We start from the raw sequence: 14287 nt of genomic DNA, 5'->3' as shown, positions 1-14287 counted from the left end.
GTTTTAGTGAATTTTTTTCCTTATCCTATTGACAATTAATTCCCCCATTTTTAATTGTGGGGGGCAGGGGCATAAAGTGATACATAACAATATAGTCGAAGGGAGTAAAGTATAATTTAACTGTCGTCTAACGTAATAGCACGTCAACTATCCCCCATTTTGAATGAATATTTACTTCCAAACATCACTTCAAAAGTGTGTACCATATGCACCTTATCATAAATTTAATTGACATAATTTTACTACAAAATTTAGTAATATTAACCATAAAATATATAACCTCACCACGAATTGGCGTAATAAAAAATATCGTAATTAAGCCATAAACCCATAAACTTTTATTACATGAACCATAAAATTTTAAACATTTTCTTACGCTCATTTGTAATGAGATTATGCATTTTGTAATTGAAAATGATATTAAGAAATTTTGTAATAAAATTATAAGAAATTTTGTAATAAAATTATGCTAATTGTAATAGGGTATATATGTACACACCATTAGGTCTTCCAATATTAAATTAGGCCAAGATGTTCCAGGAGAGGGGATTGGCTGTCCTCCATATCCTTAAAATAAAATAAAAATATATTGAAAATCAAAGTTGGGTTCCAAACTCACAGAATAAACTAATCAATAAATCATTTTTCTCATAGGGGGAATTATTTTACAGTAGGACAGAAAAAAATTATAAAGATATAAAAAGTGTAAATAGTTCGGTGATAAGAATAACTAATAAGTCTGACTTATACACTTTTATATTTGTGTAAATTTTTTTTTTTTCGGTCCCATAATTCCTCCATTGTCATACAGATGACCGCTAAAGGCAATCTCTTTACAAAAATGCTAGAGGTCCCAAAAATTTTACCAAAAGTTCTACCAAATGTCTCACATGGGTGTGGGACCCACATGAGACCCACATTGTGTGGGTCCCACACTCATGTGAGACATTTGGTAAAACTTTTGGTAGAATATTTGGGATCTCTAGCATTACTCATCTCTTTATTGCCATTGATTCCCCTCGTCGTCGCACGCACAAATAACACGTTACAGCTGTGATTGGATAGTAAAATCGGGTAAAAAATTAAATGAAGAACTACACTGACAATGTGTCATTAAAACTTATTTATCATAAAATAAAAATATATTATAAATATTAATAATTAATATTATAATTTTTTATTAATTTATATATATATATATTTTTAATCTGACCCAACTGTCAAGTAATTGATCCAAAATTAAAATTAAGGCCCCAATTTGGGGAGTGTAGTTTTTACTTAAAAAGTAAATTAAAATAATCCATTCTCGAATGATGGCTAAAAAATGAAAATAAAATATAATATAATTTTTTTATTATATTTATTTAAATAGGATAAACACATTTTATAACACATCAAATTATAAAATAGAATTATTCATATGCAAAAAATTAATTTTATATAAAAGTAAAAAGATTTAACTAGATAGAAAAATAGCAATGATCCATTTGCACAATTATTTTCTTTCGAATCCTTTCAAACAAGACTTTTACTGGTAAGACATTAGAATAAGATTGTGTTTGATTGAGAAATTTAAGGAGAAATTTAAAAAAGAAAAAAAAAAGTATATGAAATTAAATAAAAAATATATATTCTTTAGTTATATTTTACTTACTTTTTTTTACCTTTCGAAATCTCTCAACTAAACATTTCATTCAAATTAGTGACAAAAATTATGTGAATGAATTATTAATCATAGACAAAATAGATAAAATGAGAAATGATTCCACACGTTTGCTCCACCACACAGGTTGCTCCCCGAAGGAATCAATCTCTCGTCTCTCTTAATTAAATCAATCTCTCTCTCTCTCTCTCTCTCTAGTCTTAACCAAACTGGCAACCACCATTTTATCAAGATTTTCAACCAGTTCAGTCCAGTCTCCAACCCCAAAGGAACCTCTTCTCCACCCTTCATCCAAACACATTTTTTTGTTGAGGGAGACCGTGTGAGTTCAATTGAATTGACCTCAGATCGGAATGGAAATGCCTGTTGTATCCTTCATTGCAAACAGACTCGGAGTTTTGTTAACTGAAGAAGCTAAATTCTTACACGGAGTAAGCGGTCAAGTTGAACAAATCCGAGCCGAGTTAAAGCGAATGCAATGCTTCCTACAAGACGCAGATTATGCAATACAGTCTGATCATCATGTAGATGCGAGGGTCAGCAACTGGGTTGCGGAAATCAGAAAACTTGCTTATGAAACCGAAGACATCCTCGAAACTTATGTCATCCAAGTTTCATCCAAAAGGAACAAAAAGGGTTTCCGAAACACCCTTAAAAGATTCGCTTGCATCTTCAACGAATGGCTAGACGTTCACAAGGTCGGAAGTGAGATCGGTGCCATTAAAAACAAGATCACTCACCTCACCGCTAGTTTACATACGAGCAATGGTAGAGGGCCCAAATTCTGTGGCTCAAATGTGGCTCAAATAGCCAAAACGACGTCGTTTTAAGTACAAAACAACATCAAAATGGCCAAAACGACGTCGTTTTGGCCATTTGAGCCACATTTGAGCCACAAAATTAGGGCCCCCAAACATTTTTCGTTTACATACTTACGGCTTGAAAAGTATAGGTGAGCCATTTCAAGTGATGATTTTAAATTTAAGTTTTTATTTATTGATTTATTAGTAATTTCAATTATTGTTTTATATTTTTTTATTTAAGTATATTTTTCTCTCTTTTGATATGCAAAATATTACTAATTAAAATTTGAAATTTAAATTGTGTTAATATATTCCATTAATCTTTCGTGTGACATTACCAGTTTTAACCAATTTTAGGAAAGAATAATATTTTATATTTTAATTTTTCAGTTAAATTTAGGGGAAATTAAAAAGAAATCTCTGTAAGTTTGTGTAAAATTTTAGGATGGAAAATTGACTTATAAATTTTATTTTGAGGAATGGTGATCTATTTAGTCCCAAGATTTTTTTATAGACCAATTAGTTTCATTGATTTTAGAAAGGTAGATTTAATATATTATTTGAAAATTGAATTTATAGTTATACCTTATTTCTATTATGTTTCCTTCCCTCTTCTTTCTTTCTTTTTTTTTTTTTTTTTTTTTTTTGGGTATTAGAAAGGTAAGGTACACAATTTATGAGAATTAAATTTGGGATAAATTTTTGTATGAGAATCTTTTTTATTTGGAAAACATTTCAAAAAGAGTACAAAAATGACTTCAAATATAGAATTCTTCAAATATTTAAAAAAGATGCGAAATTCTTCAAATATTTCAAAAAGATGTGAGATTTTTCAAACATTTCAAAAAGAGTACAAAAATTCTTTAGTAAGCTTTCAACAAATGTATAATTTCAAACTGTAATATTCCAATCTAACACTTAAAAAAAAATAAAAATTCTTAGTGTATTTTTCTCAAACATTCCAATATAACACTTCAAAAAAGCTGTCACACCCCAAATCCGGGCATGACCGGCCGTGGCCCACAGGGACTCAGCCCAAGGCACACGTAAGCCTAAACATGAACCCAAAATCACGAAGAATAAATGTGATGATTGCCCAGAAATAAATAAATCAAAACCCACCAGTGACAAGTCACAAGTATAAATGGCAAAATCAACCATAACCAACTTCCAAAAATATATACTAAATGGAATACAAATCGCCATAAAATAAAATAATTCTAAATAAAATCCCACCACACTGTATGCACAAAACCGACATAACAAGCTAAAACAAAATAATGAATGTCCTAGAGGTCTATGCAATTGAGTCCCTGCTACTCCATATGTCCACTTTAAGTCCTTCTAACACCTGGAAGTGATAAACAACTAAGTCACCTAATAGCTCAGTGAGTAGCAACATGGATAGTAAATACAAATTTGAAAACAGGGTTCAATTCCAAAATAAGATTTATATCACAGAAACTAGATTGGCATATAGTTTGGTAAAGACAATATGTTTCAAAACAAAAGGTTTCACAGTTCAACAGTTAAAATACTCATGTCTCTCAAAAACATGATAAATGACATTTTCCACTTAAAACAGATTACAACATGAACACCAATAATTTTCTGGGTACCAAGAAATAACATGTAATATGCCATACAGTTCTCAAGGCTATAAGCCCTGTTGGATCCAATATCGAATCAAGAGTCATCCTCGGGGTGGCAACCCGGGCTTTTTCTCTAAGACGATCCAATTGAAGGTCACCTAGCCTAACCTAGGTCTTTTCTTTACAATCGTTGAGCACTAGAGTCATCACGGTCTAACCCGGATCTGTTCCCTAGTGGCCAAAGTCACCACACACAGTGGAATATTTTCCCTAGACTAAATACACATATGGTCCCAATAATCAATACACATCAGTTTCACAAAACATGGTAGTTCACCATTATAAACATGAGACCAAAACAAATAGTTTACAGTATGCCAAGTTCACACATGTTTCAGAAATAATTTGATTCCATTGATAATATAATAATTTATCAAAACAGTTTAGTCTTGAAACAACAATTTAATTTTCCAACAGTTCAGGGTAGGGAAACATTTATAAAAATATGTAGCATGAAACTACTCACCTGAAAATGAAATAATATAATCCTCGAATAGAGTATGAAAGTCCAACTAGTGCTCTGAACCAAGTATGAAGACTATACGTCACAACTAATTTAAAAATACTAAAGAGAATAATAAACTAAGTACCCTACACTAAAGCGCACTAACACAGCTCAATCCCACTCACCGTTACTCTTAAATAACACCTAAGTTCATGTTCTTCTAGGTCTAAAATTACCCAAGACATGGGTTCCGATCGAAACTTAACTAAAAGTAACTTTAACATAAGACAGAATTTTAAACAAGCTTTCCCAATCTAATCGTTAACTTTGAAAATTACAAAACTCACTCCACGTTATTCGAAAATTTTCAAAACCCTCCAGATATCAACTAATATATCCTAAGTTTCAAACCCAATTGGTTTCACTTGATTTGCTTATCCAAATAATTATTTACAATTAATTATATCGAAATAGGTTGTTTTCTACAGTACTTTAAAGAAATTGACGGTTCTCTAAGTATACATGAGCAATCAATGCAAGGCCAAAAATGTAAGAAACTAGACTCATAATCGGTTCTAATGACGCTGATTTGATAATTTTCCGATTTATACCCAAAGAGCGACACTTCCGAACTTACTGTTTTAAACCAGTTTTCTGTACAGATTTGAACGCATCAGTTAATATCGATTTCGACTCTAAAAAATTATGAGAAAAGTCAGATATTCAATTCAATATGTAATTAATCTACTGTAAAAATTTCAGTTCAAAATTCATTCGTTTCATATGATTACTTGATTTTTAAAATTTGTGGTTCTGTGCAGAATTTCATGCTCATAGATTGTACCCTCAACTTTATGTACCCATTTAATTCCTCAAACCACATAAAAGAAACATGATATTCACAAACATTGGTGGCCAAATACTCCTACCTAACCCACGTTTCACTTACAAGATCCACCATTACAAGCAAAAACACCCATTGAATATAACCCATGCTATATACTTGTTCTTCATACATCCACCATACCCATTACACTAATTCACACCAACTATTAATCTGATAGATATTCAAGCCACCTAATCAGTTAAGCTTTCATTCCTTTTTCTTCCAATGAATGCACAGAAACATATATACAAAATAACTATATTCACAGAATATTAGTTTCTACCTTGGAGATGGAGTTATTCAAGCACCAAACTAGTTCTTCAATTTTCATCAAAAGCTACTCCTATCTCCTCTTCACAGCTGCTAGTTGAATAATATGAGAGTTTAGGGTTACCCACACACTTTAAATAATTTGACTCCCTTATCCTTTTGCTTTTCTTTATTTATTATTTTATTATTATTAAAATCTTACTTCTAAATTAGAGATTTTCACCATAAATTTATTTTAGGTATAAAAATTAATTAAAAGACCTTCCAAATATTTAATTTGTACTTTAGGATTCACCACCAAAATATGAAATTGTAATATTATTATTATTTACTTAATTTTTATATTCGGGTTCTCACAAAAACTCCTTAGTGTAACACTCTAGTTTAACACGTAAAAAAACTCCTTAATGCACCTTTCTCAAACATAACACTCTAATATTATACTCTAAAAAAACTTCTTAATGTAACACTCTAATGTAACAAACACACAAAAAATTTTCTTAGTGTAACATTTTAATGTAACACACAAAAAACTTCTTAGTATATTTTTTCCAAATGTAACATTTCAATATAACACTCTGAAAAAACTCCTTAGTGTAACACTTTTATCAAACGTAACACTCCAAAAAAAATATGTAGGATCCTTCAAACCATTTCAAAATGATGAAAGATTCTTCAAACTGTTAAAAAAGGAGTACAAAAATTTCTTAGTAAATTTAAGCAAATATATAATTTCAAACTGTGAGTGTTACATTTGGAAAAAGTACACTAAAGAGTTTTGAATATTTTTGTATGTGTTACGTTAGAGTGTTACGTTTGAAAAAAAATACACTAAGGAGTTTTTTTAGTATTATGTTGTAACGTTTAAGAAAAGTACACCAATGAGTTTTTTAATATGTTATATTGGAGTGTTACGTTAGAGTTTTACGTTTTTGTTCATAATGTGGGTTTTGTTCCAAAATGAGGGAAAATTCAAAACTTCTATAGTGCGGATTGCCTAAATGTATAATTTTACATTTGAAAAAATTTACTTTTATCTCTAAAAAATTAAACCCAAACATATAAGTGAGATTTTTCTATTTTAATGGGATCTTTGGATTCATAAGGAAAAAGAGAAGACTAAACAATTCAAAAGATCACATTTTGAGATTTATTGGTGTTTCACCCTTTAAGTATAACAACAATTTGCTTACTAGTTAAAATTCTTGAGATTTGAAATCTTAAAATAATAATGACAACTCTAACATATATAGTCCAAAATGCCCTCATGATCTAAAAATCCTAATTTTTCTCGTAACGTCGTTTCTCTTTCATGTGACCTTTTTATGTTGTTGAAGTGATTTCAAAATTTTAAAATTTAATAACTTTTGATTTATATCTCAAATTTTTTGTAAAATTTATATTTTTAGAAATTTGATTGACATAGTCTGACTTGGTTATTGAAATTTCACTAACCAAAATTTTACCAGCCTGTCTCATGTCAATAAAATTTCATCAACTTTTATTTTATTTTTTTTAATTTTGTATTCATCATGGATTTTATTTTACCGATATTGATGAAACGATTTCAAAAACACAAATTTTATAAATAAAAAAAATATAGATCAAAAGTTGCATAATTTTGAAATGTTTAAATGAGTTAAAAAAAGTAATAGGTGATACATGAAGCGGTATAGTGAGAGTATTTTTGTCACCGTATATTTTGGAGGACCTATATTATTATTATAAAAAATTATGTTGTCTTTATTCTTCAAAAAAAAATATTACTAGAAATAATAAGCAAAAAATCCTGTAAGTTTATAGAAACATATAAAAATATATTTCACAATTTTGACCTCCACTTTTTTTAATATATATTTTATAAAGGATGTTTTGTTATATGGTGAAAAATGATTCATAAAATAGAATTTTTATATACAAAATTCATACAAATTATGTGACACTATTATTTTTGGACCATAAAATTAGTGTTTTTTTCCTCTTTAAAATGGTCACAAAAGAAAAAAAAAAATCATTTTATGTGAGTTTTTTGCATGAAAATTCTATTTCTACAACATTATTATTGAATATCGACCGTTAGAAAGACTAAACTAATATTGCTATAGGTGAAGGCATAAGAAGTTTGGCAGTTGAGAAGCAACAAGAATTGAGGCAATCGTATCAGCATGTTGTTGAAGAGGATTTTGTTGGGTTTGAGGAAGACTTGAACAAGGTTGTGAAGCATTTGGTGCAAGTTGATGACTTTACTCCTAGTCGAGTTGTCTCTATTTGCGGCATGGGTGGTTTGGGGAAGACCACTCTAGCTAAAAAAGTATATCATCACAAAGATGTCCACAGTCACTTTGAAGGTTTGGCATGGGTGTGCATATCTCAACAGTATAAAAGAAGAGATATTCTGCAAGAAATCTTCATCAATCTTGTTCTAGAGAGGAAGGAAGATGCTGTTAGAATGACAAATAATGAGTTGTTTGAGCAACTTTATAAAGTCCAGCAGAGTAAAAAATGCTTAGTTGTCCTGGATGATATTTGGTCAATAGAGGCTTGGAAGAGCTTGGAACCGGCCTTTCCAAATGGAAACACAGGTAGCAAAATATTGCTAACGACTCGTAATAAAATATTGCCTTCGCAGATAGATCCATACCCTATCGTCCATGAACCCCAGTGTTTAAATGACAAGGAAAGTTGGTATCTACTTCAAAAAAAATCATTACTAAGAAGAGATGGTAAAGGTAATATTAATCAGTCCACCTTGCTATATTTTTTATACGAACTAAATTATTTCAATGTTAGTTTTCATATCATCTGTGTGGTCTATTATCATCCAAAAAGATTAATGACCCATGGGTTGAAATTTGGGAAAGATATGGAAATACTCTAGCTCTACTAGCCATAGGGTCGAACCAAATGTATTTAGAATATTCATTTATGAAAACTACATAAAATTGAAAACTTAGGGATTACTTTACAGTGAGACAGAAAATAAAATTTTACACAAACATGCTTGCATCTCCATAACTTTTCACTTGCATCTCCATAATTTTACACAAATATTAGATACGTCCAGAGTACTATATTATCTACATGATCTAGTATCGGCCAATGAGAAACCGCAACACACTAAATAGTCATCATTTGTCTCCTAACAACCCCACAAAGATTACTTAACATGTTTCATTCATAAAATTTTTTGCTATATGCAATTAATTTGAAACACCATATAGACAATCACACATAATACTCTAAGACTAGTCACTAATTATTCATTAAAATTTGAATGACTTATGTCATGCATGACGACTTTGTAATACTAGCTCAGAGAATGGAATCTGAAAGAAGGTTACGGGTACATACATCACTCTTTCTACTTTTTTATATGCCTTTTTATAAAAAGTTAAAAATCAACTAAAATAGCAAATTTCCGAAAGGGGCCACAATTCATTTCTTGCCCTTAACATCACTCTCTCTGCACCAAATGCATGCATGAATTTGAGAAATCCTTTTTCTTCTTCTTTGTTGATATAGAACTTTTGATTGAAAAGATGCATGTATCAATGTAAACAGTGCTGACTTTGAGGCAAAGTTGAGGAAACGGTTGTTTTGGAATTCAAAAATTGGTTGAAAAAAAGGGTTCTAAAAGACTATCCCTTAAATAGAAACAAAAAAGCTTGTTGATGTAGTAAATTATTTAAAACTAATGGATGATGCAAGAATCAGTGTAAACAGTGCTGACCTTGAGGCAAAGTTAAGGAAACGGCTGTTTTGGAATTCAAAAATTGGTTGAAAAAAAGGGTTCTAAAAAACTATCCCTTAAATAGAAACAAAAAAGCTTGTTGATGTAGTAAATTATTTAAAACTAATGGATGATTAATTTCTAAATATATAGTTTGTGTATAAAATGTTATATACTATCCCTGTTACAGTTGTTTCTGGGGAAATCAACTTATTAAAACTGAAATTGATTAAATCTTACCTTTGGTCAACTTTGTCACAAAAATGATTCGATGGATGTGATTATTAAATTGAATTATGCAAGTTTGATTAGTAATTTCACAACTAATAATTTGAGTTTTATACTTGAGAATATGAAAGTTCAAAATTTTTGAAATAAAATTTAAATTACTAACCGATTTGATTTTGCAAAAAAAAAAAAAAAAAAAAGCTTTAAAAATCAATTCACATTACAAGCTTGCTTTAGAATTATCTATCTATATATGTATAAAAGGCCCATATTAAAAACTTGATTTGGGTCTCGAAAAAGTCGGCAAATTTCCCTTGTTTATTGCTTATTCACGCAAGCATTCATTAGAATTTTTATTTTTGTTGTTTTATAGAATCTAGGCAATAATCTATTTTTTTTTGTTGTTTTTAAAGTTTGCATTTTGTTGTTGTTGTAGACTCCAGAGTGCTTGACACAAACATGGAGGCATTAGGAAGGAAAATGGTAAAGCTATGTGCTGGTTTACCGTTAGCAATCATTGTGCTTGGTGGACTTTTGGCAAGAAAGCATACATTAAGGGAATGGGAGATGGTATACCAAAATGTTCATTCGCATAAATGGAATGACGACCCAACACAACATGACAATGGAGTATCAACGGTGTTAGCTTTAAGCTACCATGACTTGCCTTATCAATTGAAGCCATGTTTTCTATATTTTGGTCACTTTCCGGAGGATTATGGGATAAATGCTGAAAGACTATATCACTTATGGATAGCTGACGGTATAATTGTAGATGATGATAGAGTGGGGGATGAAACAATAATGGATGTGGCAAAACGTTACTTGGGTGCACTAGCACAGCGGTGCATGGTTGAAGTACATGTAGACATGTATACTCAAAGGATCAATTATTGCCGCATTCATGACCTTATGCTAGATTTGTGTTTATCAAAGGCAAAAATGAATGATTTTCTCGAGATCATTCATCTCCAACGCGAAACTGATCTAGCTGATTGGTTTTCCACCACATCAACAACCACTACTCCTAAAATACGCAAACTTGCAATTCATTTGAGTAGGGATGTCGAAAAAGTTGTCCTCCCTGACTTGGAGACAAATAAACAGCTAAGATCAATATTGTTGTATGATCCAAGAATTCACTTGTGGCCTTTATCTAGTGACGAAAAGTCTTCAATAGAGTTGAACTCCCATGTCGAGTACTTCAAATTGCTTAGGAATTTGGATCTTGAAGGATTTAAGTTTGATGAAAAGTCAGTCAAATCAATAGGTAACCTAATTAGCTTGAGGTACTTGAGTTTTAGAAGTTGTTTCATACCTAAGTGGCATTCGTCTATCTGCAAGTTGAAATACTTGCAAACCTTGGATTTACAACATTGCGAGTTCAACCCAGGTGAAGTAATAGTCTTACATGGAATGGAACAATTGAGGCATTTGTATATTCCTCGCAATGCTAAATTCAAATTTGATGGGTTAAGCAACCTCGAAACATTAGGAGGGTTTGACACAAGATCTTGTGACGTCAATGATCTGTGTAAATTGATCAATCTTCGGCAACTAGAAGATGCAACTTTCTCGGAGGAGGACAATCAGGACTTAGCGGCTTTCATCAACTACCTAAACATCAGTGCCAACCACCTTCAACATACATCCTTATCAGTTGAATTTTACAAAAAAGAAGAAGAGTTGACTCTTCTCAAAAAACAACTGTTAGGGTGTCACCATCTTTACAAATTGAGTATTAGTGGAATTATTCCCAAGTTACCAGAGTACTGCCAGGGTTTCTCTCCCAGCCTCATCGAGTTAATTTTGTTTAGATGTGAACTTGAAGAAGACCCTATGCCAACATTGGAGAGGCTACCTAACCTACAACATCTCTATTTAGGTAGTGGTGCCTTTACGGGGGACAAAATGGTTTGCTCAGCTAATGGTTTCCCCCAACTCAAAACCCTATCTCTCTATCAGTTGATGCTCTTAAAAGAGTGGGAGGTGGAAAAAGGAGCGATGCCCAATCTCTCAAATTTAAAAATTGCTTATTGCGAAGGACTTGAAATGGTTCCAGAGGGATTGAGATTCATTGCTACCCTCCAACGATTTACAATTAGAGGAGCGGACGATAAATTCAATAACAAGCTTCGAAGGGTCAATGGTAAAGAAGGAGAAGATTTTTACAAAGTACGACATGTGTCTTCCCTAAACATTATTGGGTAAATTTCTTAATTCTGGATAATCCTTTCTTTCACAAGAGACGAAACAACTGTTGGGTCTCTTATCATTTCTTTCACATCCCCCTCATTAATTCTCATCACAAAATTTGTTGATATATACATATATTTCTCTGCTTTTTTGCCTTTATATTGGTTTAGGGGTGGACAAATTACCATAGAATAAAAAAATTAAACCAAACTGACATATTTAGATTGGGTTGTTGTTGTTGTTGTTGTTGTTGTTTTTTTTTTTTTTTGAATACATTGGTTTAGTTTTGGGTCTTGAATTTGTCAATTTGATAGGATTGGATTGATTTTTGAATTACCCTTTATCTAAATCGAACAAACTTTATAACCAAATATATATATATGTATATTATAAGATTCAATTTATATTGGCATGTTTTTGCCTAATGGATTTATTCTAATGGATTTGATTGCAACTAATCATTTCTCTCTATTTATTTTGATTTTTAGTCAATATGAAGAAAGAGAACGGGAAAGGAAAGAAATTTTCTGTCAATATGTAGAAGAAGAATGGGAAGTGAAAGACGAAGAAGAAGAATGGTAAGTGGAAGAAGAAAATACTGGAAGTTAGAGTTGGAATTCATGGTACTTAATTTTATTTTATTAGTTGTGTTACTAGTTTTGATTTGCATAGGTTGTATTTAGTCTTCGTTTGGCATTGGCTTTTGTAGTTGGTTTTTTTGTGTTGGGACTTTTTTAGCCTCGTTTAGTTTAGCTTTTTTGGCTTTTGTAAGAAAAAAAAAATATAATAATTATGGTTTGGATATAATATTTTGTCCTATTGGCTTATGTAGTCAATTTTGTCTTTTTGTGCTTTTTTAGCCAAAAATCTAAAACCAAACAAAGCTTTAAGCTTTCTGATCCAAAAAAAAAAAGAAAAAAGCAAAGCTCTAAGCTTGAGTTAGATTTCACTATACTATTCACAGCAGTTAACTTGTATTAAACAATGTTTATTTTGTGTTTGCGTTATATTTAAGTATTAAAGACTTATTTATTTTAATTATTGATCAATTTTTTTTTTTTTTTGAATTGAATTGATTTGGTTCAAGTGCATGATTCATTTAAATTGGTTCTAAATTTAATGTCAACTCAAACCAAACTGGTCCAATCACACCCCTATATTGGTTCATATCCTGCGAGATTTTTTTAATATATGGCCAGAGCAATAAAAGTTGAGATTTTTCTAATAGACCCCTTATAATAAGATTTTTTTATAAGAACACAAACGAGCCCATAAGTTTTACTGTGAGGAGGACAACACGTGCAGGACAACACGTGCAGAAAACACAACCCAATTACTGAATAGCTAATTTTATTTTTTAAACTTTTAAATACTAACTATTAACTTAAATTTTTATTTTTTTAAAGTATTTTTTGGAATATTCTCGTTGAAATCTATTTAGTAGGAGTTCGTATTGAATTTGCAATATTGAAGAAAATGTTATTTATTTTCAAACAATGAAATTTTTATTATTTATAAATTATCTTTTATAAATAGAGAAATTTCAAATTAAAAGCTAAAAGCTAAAAGTCGAGGATTAAATGCTAAAAAATGAAAAACCATATTTCATTGTTCGTGAATTAGAAAAAAGTGTTCACTGTCTAGTGACATCAAATAGAAAATTTTAAACTAGAGGCAAAATTAACATTAGTTGTTAAAAAGATTGCGATAAAAAGACGTCTCACGCTCACTATCAAGGAGAAACTTTTGTTATGTATAGTGTTCTTTTCTTTTTTGTTTTGTTTCCTCCTATGCTCATAATTATTTGTTTTTTATGAGCAATAAACATAAGTGATGGACTAAAACATATATATATATATATATACTAGCCATCAGCATGCAATGAGTGTGCAACTCAAAAAAATATATATATCTATATTATAAGAATAATGATAAAAAAAAAAAAATGCACATGCTTTACTCAAGTGGTAAGAGCATTTATGATTAAATCCATGGTCATGAATTTGAGACTTGTCCTCCTCTTTGCTTAATTTTTATAAAAACTCCAAATATAGGGGTATTTTGAAAAAAAGAATCAAAATATGTGACAAAAAGTGTCAACACCACTAATAGCCTTCCTTTTATATATTAGAATAGATAGATGTCAGAGAGCCATGAAGAATAGGACTTGATAAAAATCCGATATCCACGTTATTATGTACATACATATATGTGCATATAGAGAGTATCATAAAAGAACTGAACGAATTTTTTAAAATATTTTTTAAAATTACCAATCAGTGCACATATAATGCATGTGTCATATGACACTTCTAACAGATAAATCAACATTCAATTGAACTTGGTAAATCAAAATTTCAACGTGTGGCCATTTTGGTTAAGAGGTCCTTGGTTCAAATCATGAAAGGAACATA

General features: G+C 30.7%; 1 protein-coding gene across 1 annotated transcript; it reads left to right on the top strand.

Moving 5' to 3' along the window:
- Positions 1-1866: 1866 nt before the first annotated feature.
- On the top strand, positions 1867-12677 carry LOC114318695 (putative disease resistance protein At1g50180). The gene is made up of 4 exons (XM_082908503.1): positions 1867-2431; positions 7825-8448; positions 10114-11884; positions 12362-12677. The coding sequence occupies exons 1-4, from the start codon at positions 2017-2019 to the stop codon at positions 12453-12455; spliced, it is 2904 nt and encodes a 967-aa protein (XP_082764629.1). The 5' UTR covers positions 1867-2016; the 3' UTR covers positions 12456-12677.
- The last annotated feature ends 1610 nt before the right edge of the window (positions 12678-14287 follow it).

Source organism: Camellia sinensis, chromosome 15, assembly GCF_055761805.1.
Source record: "Camellia sinensis isolate YWXY chromosome 15, ASM5576180v1, whole genome shotgun sequence".
NCBI lineage: Eukaryota > Viridiplantae > Streptophyta > Magnoliopsida > Ericales > Theaceae > Camellia > Camellia sinensis.
This window is presented reverse-complemented; position numbering and strand designations above follow the sequence as displayed.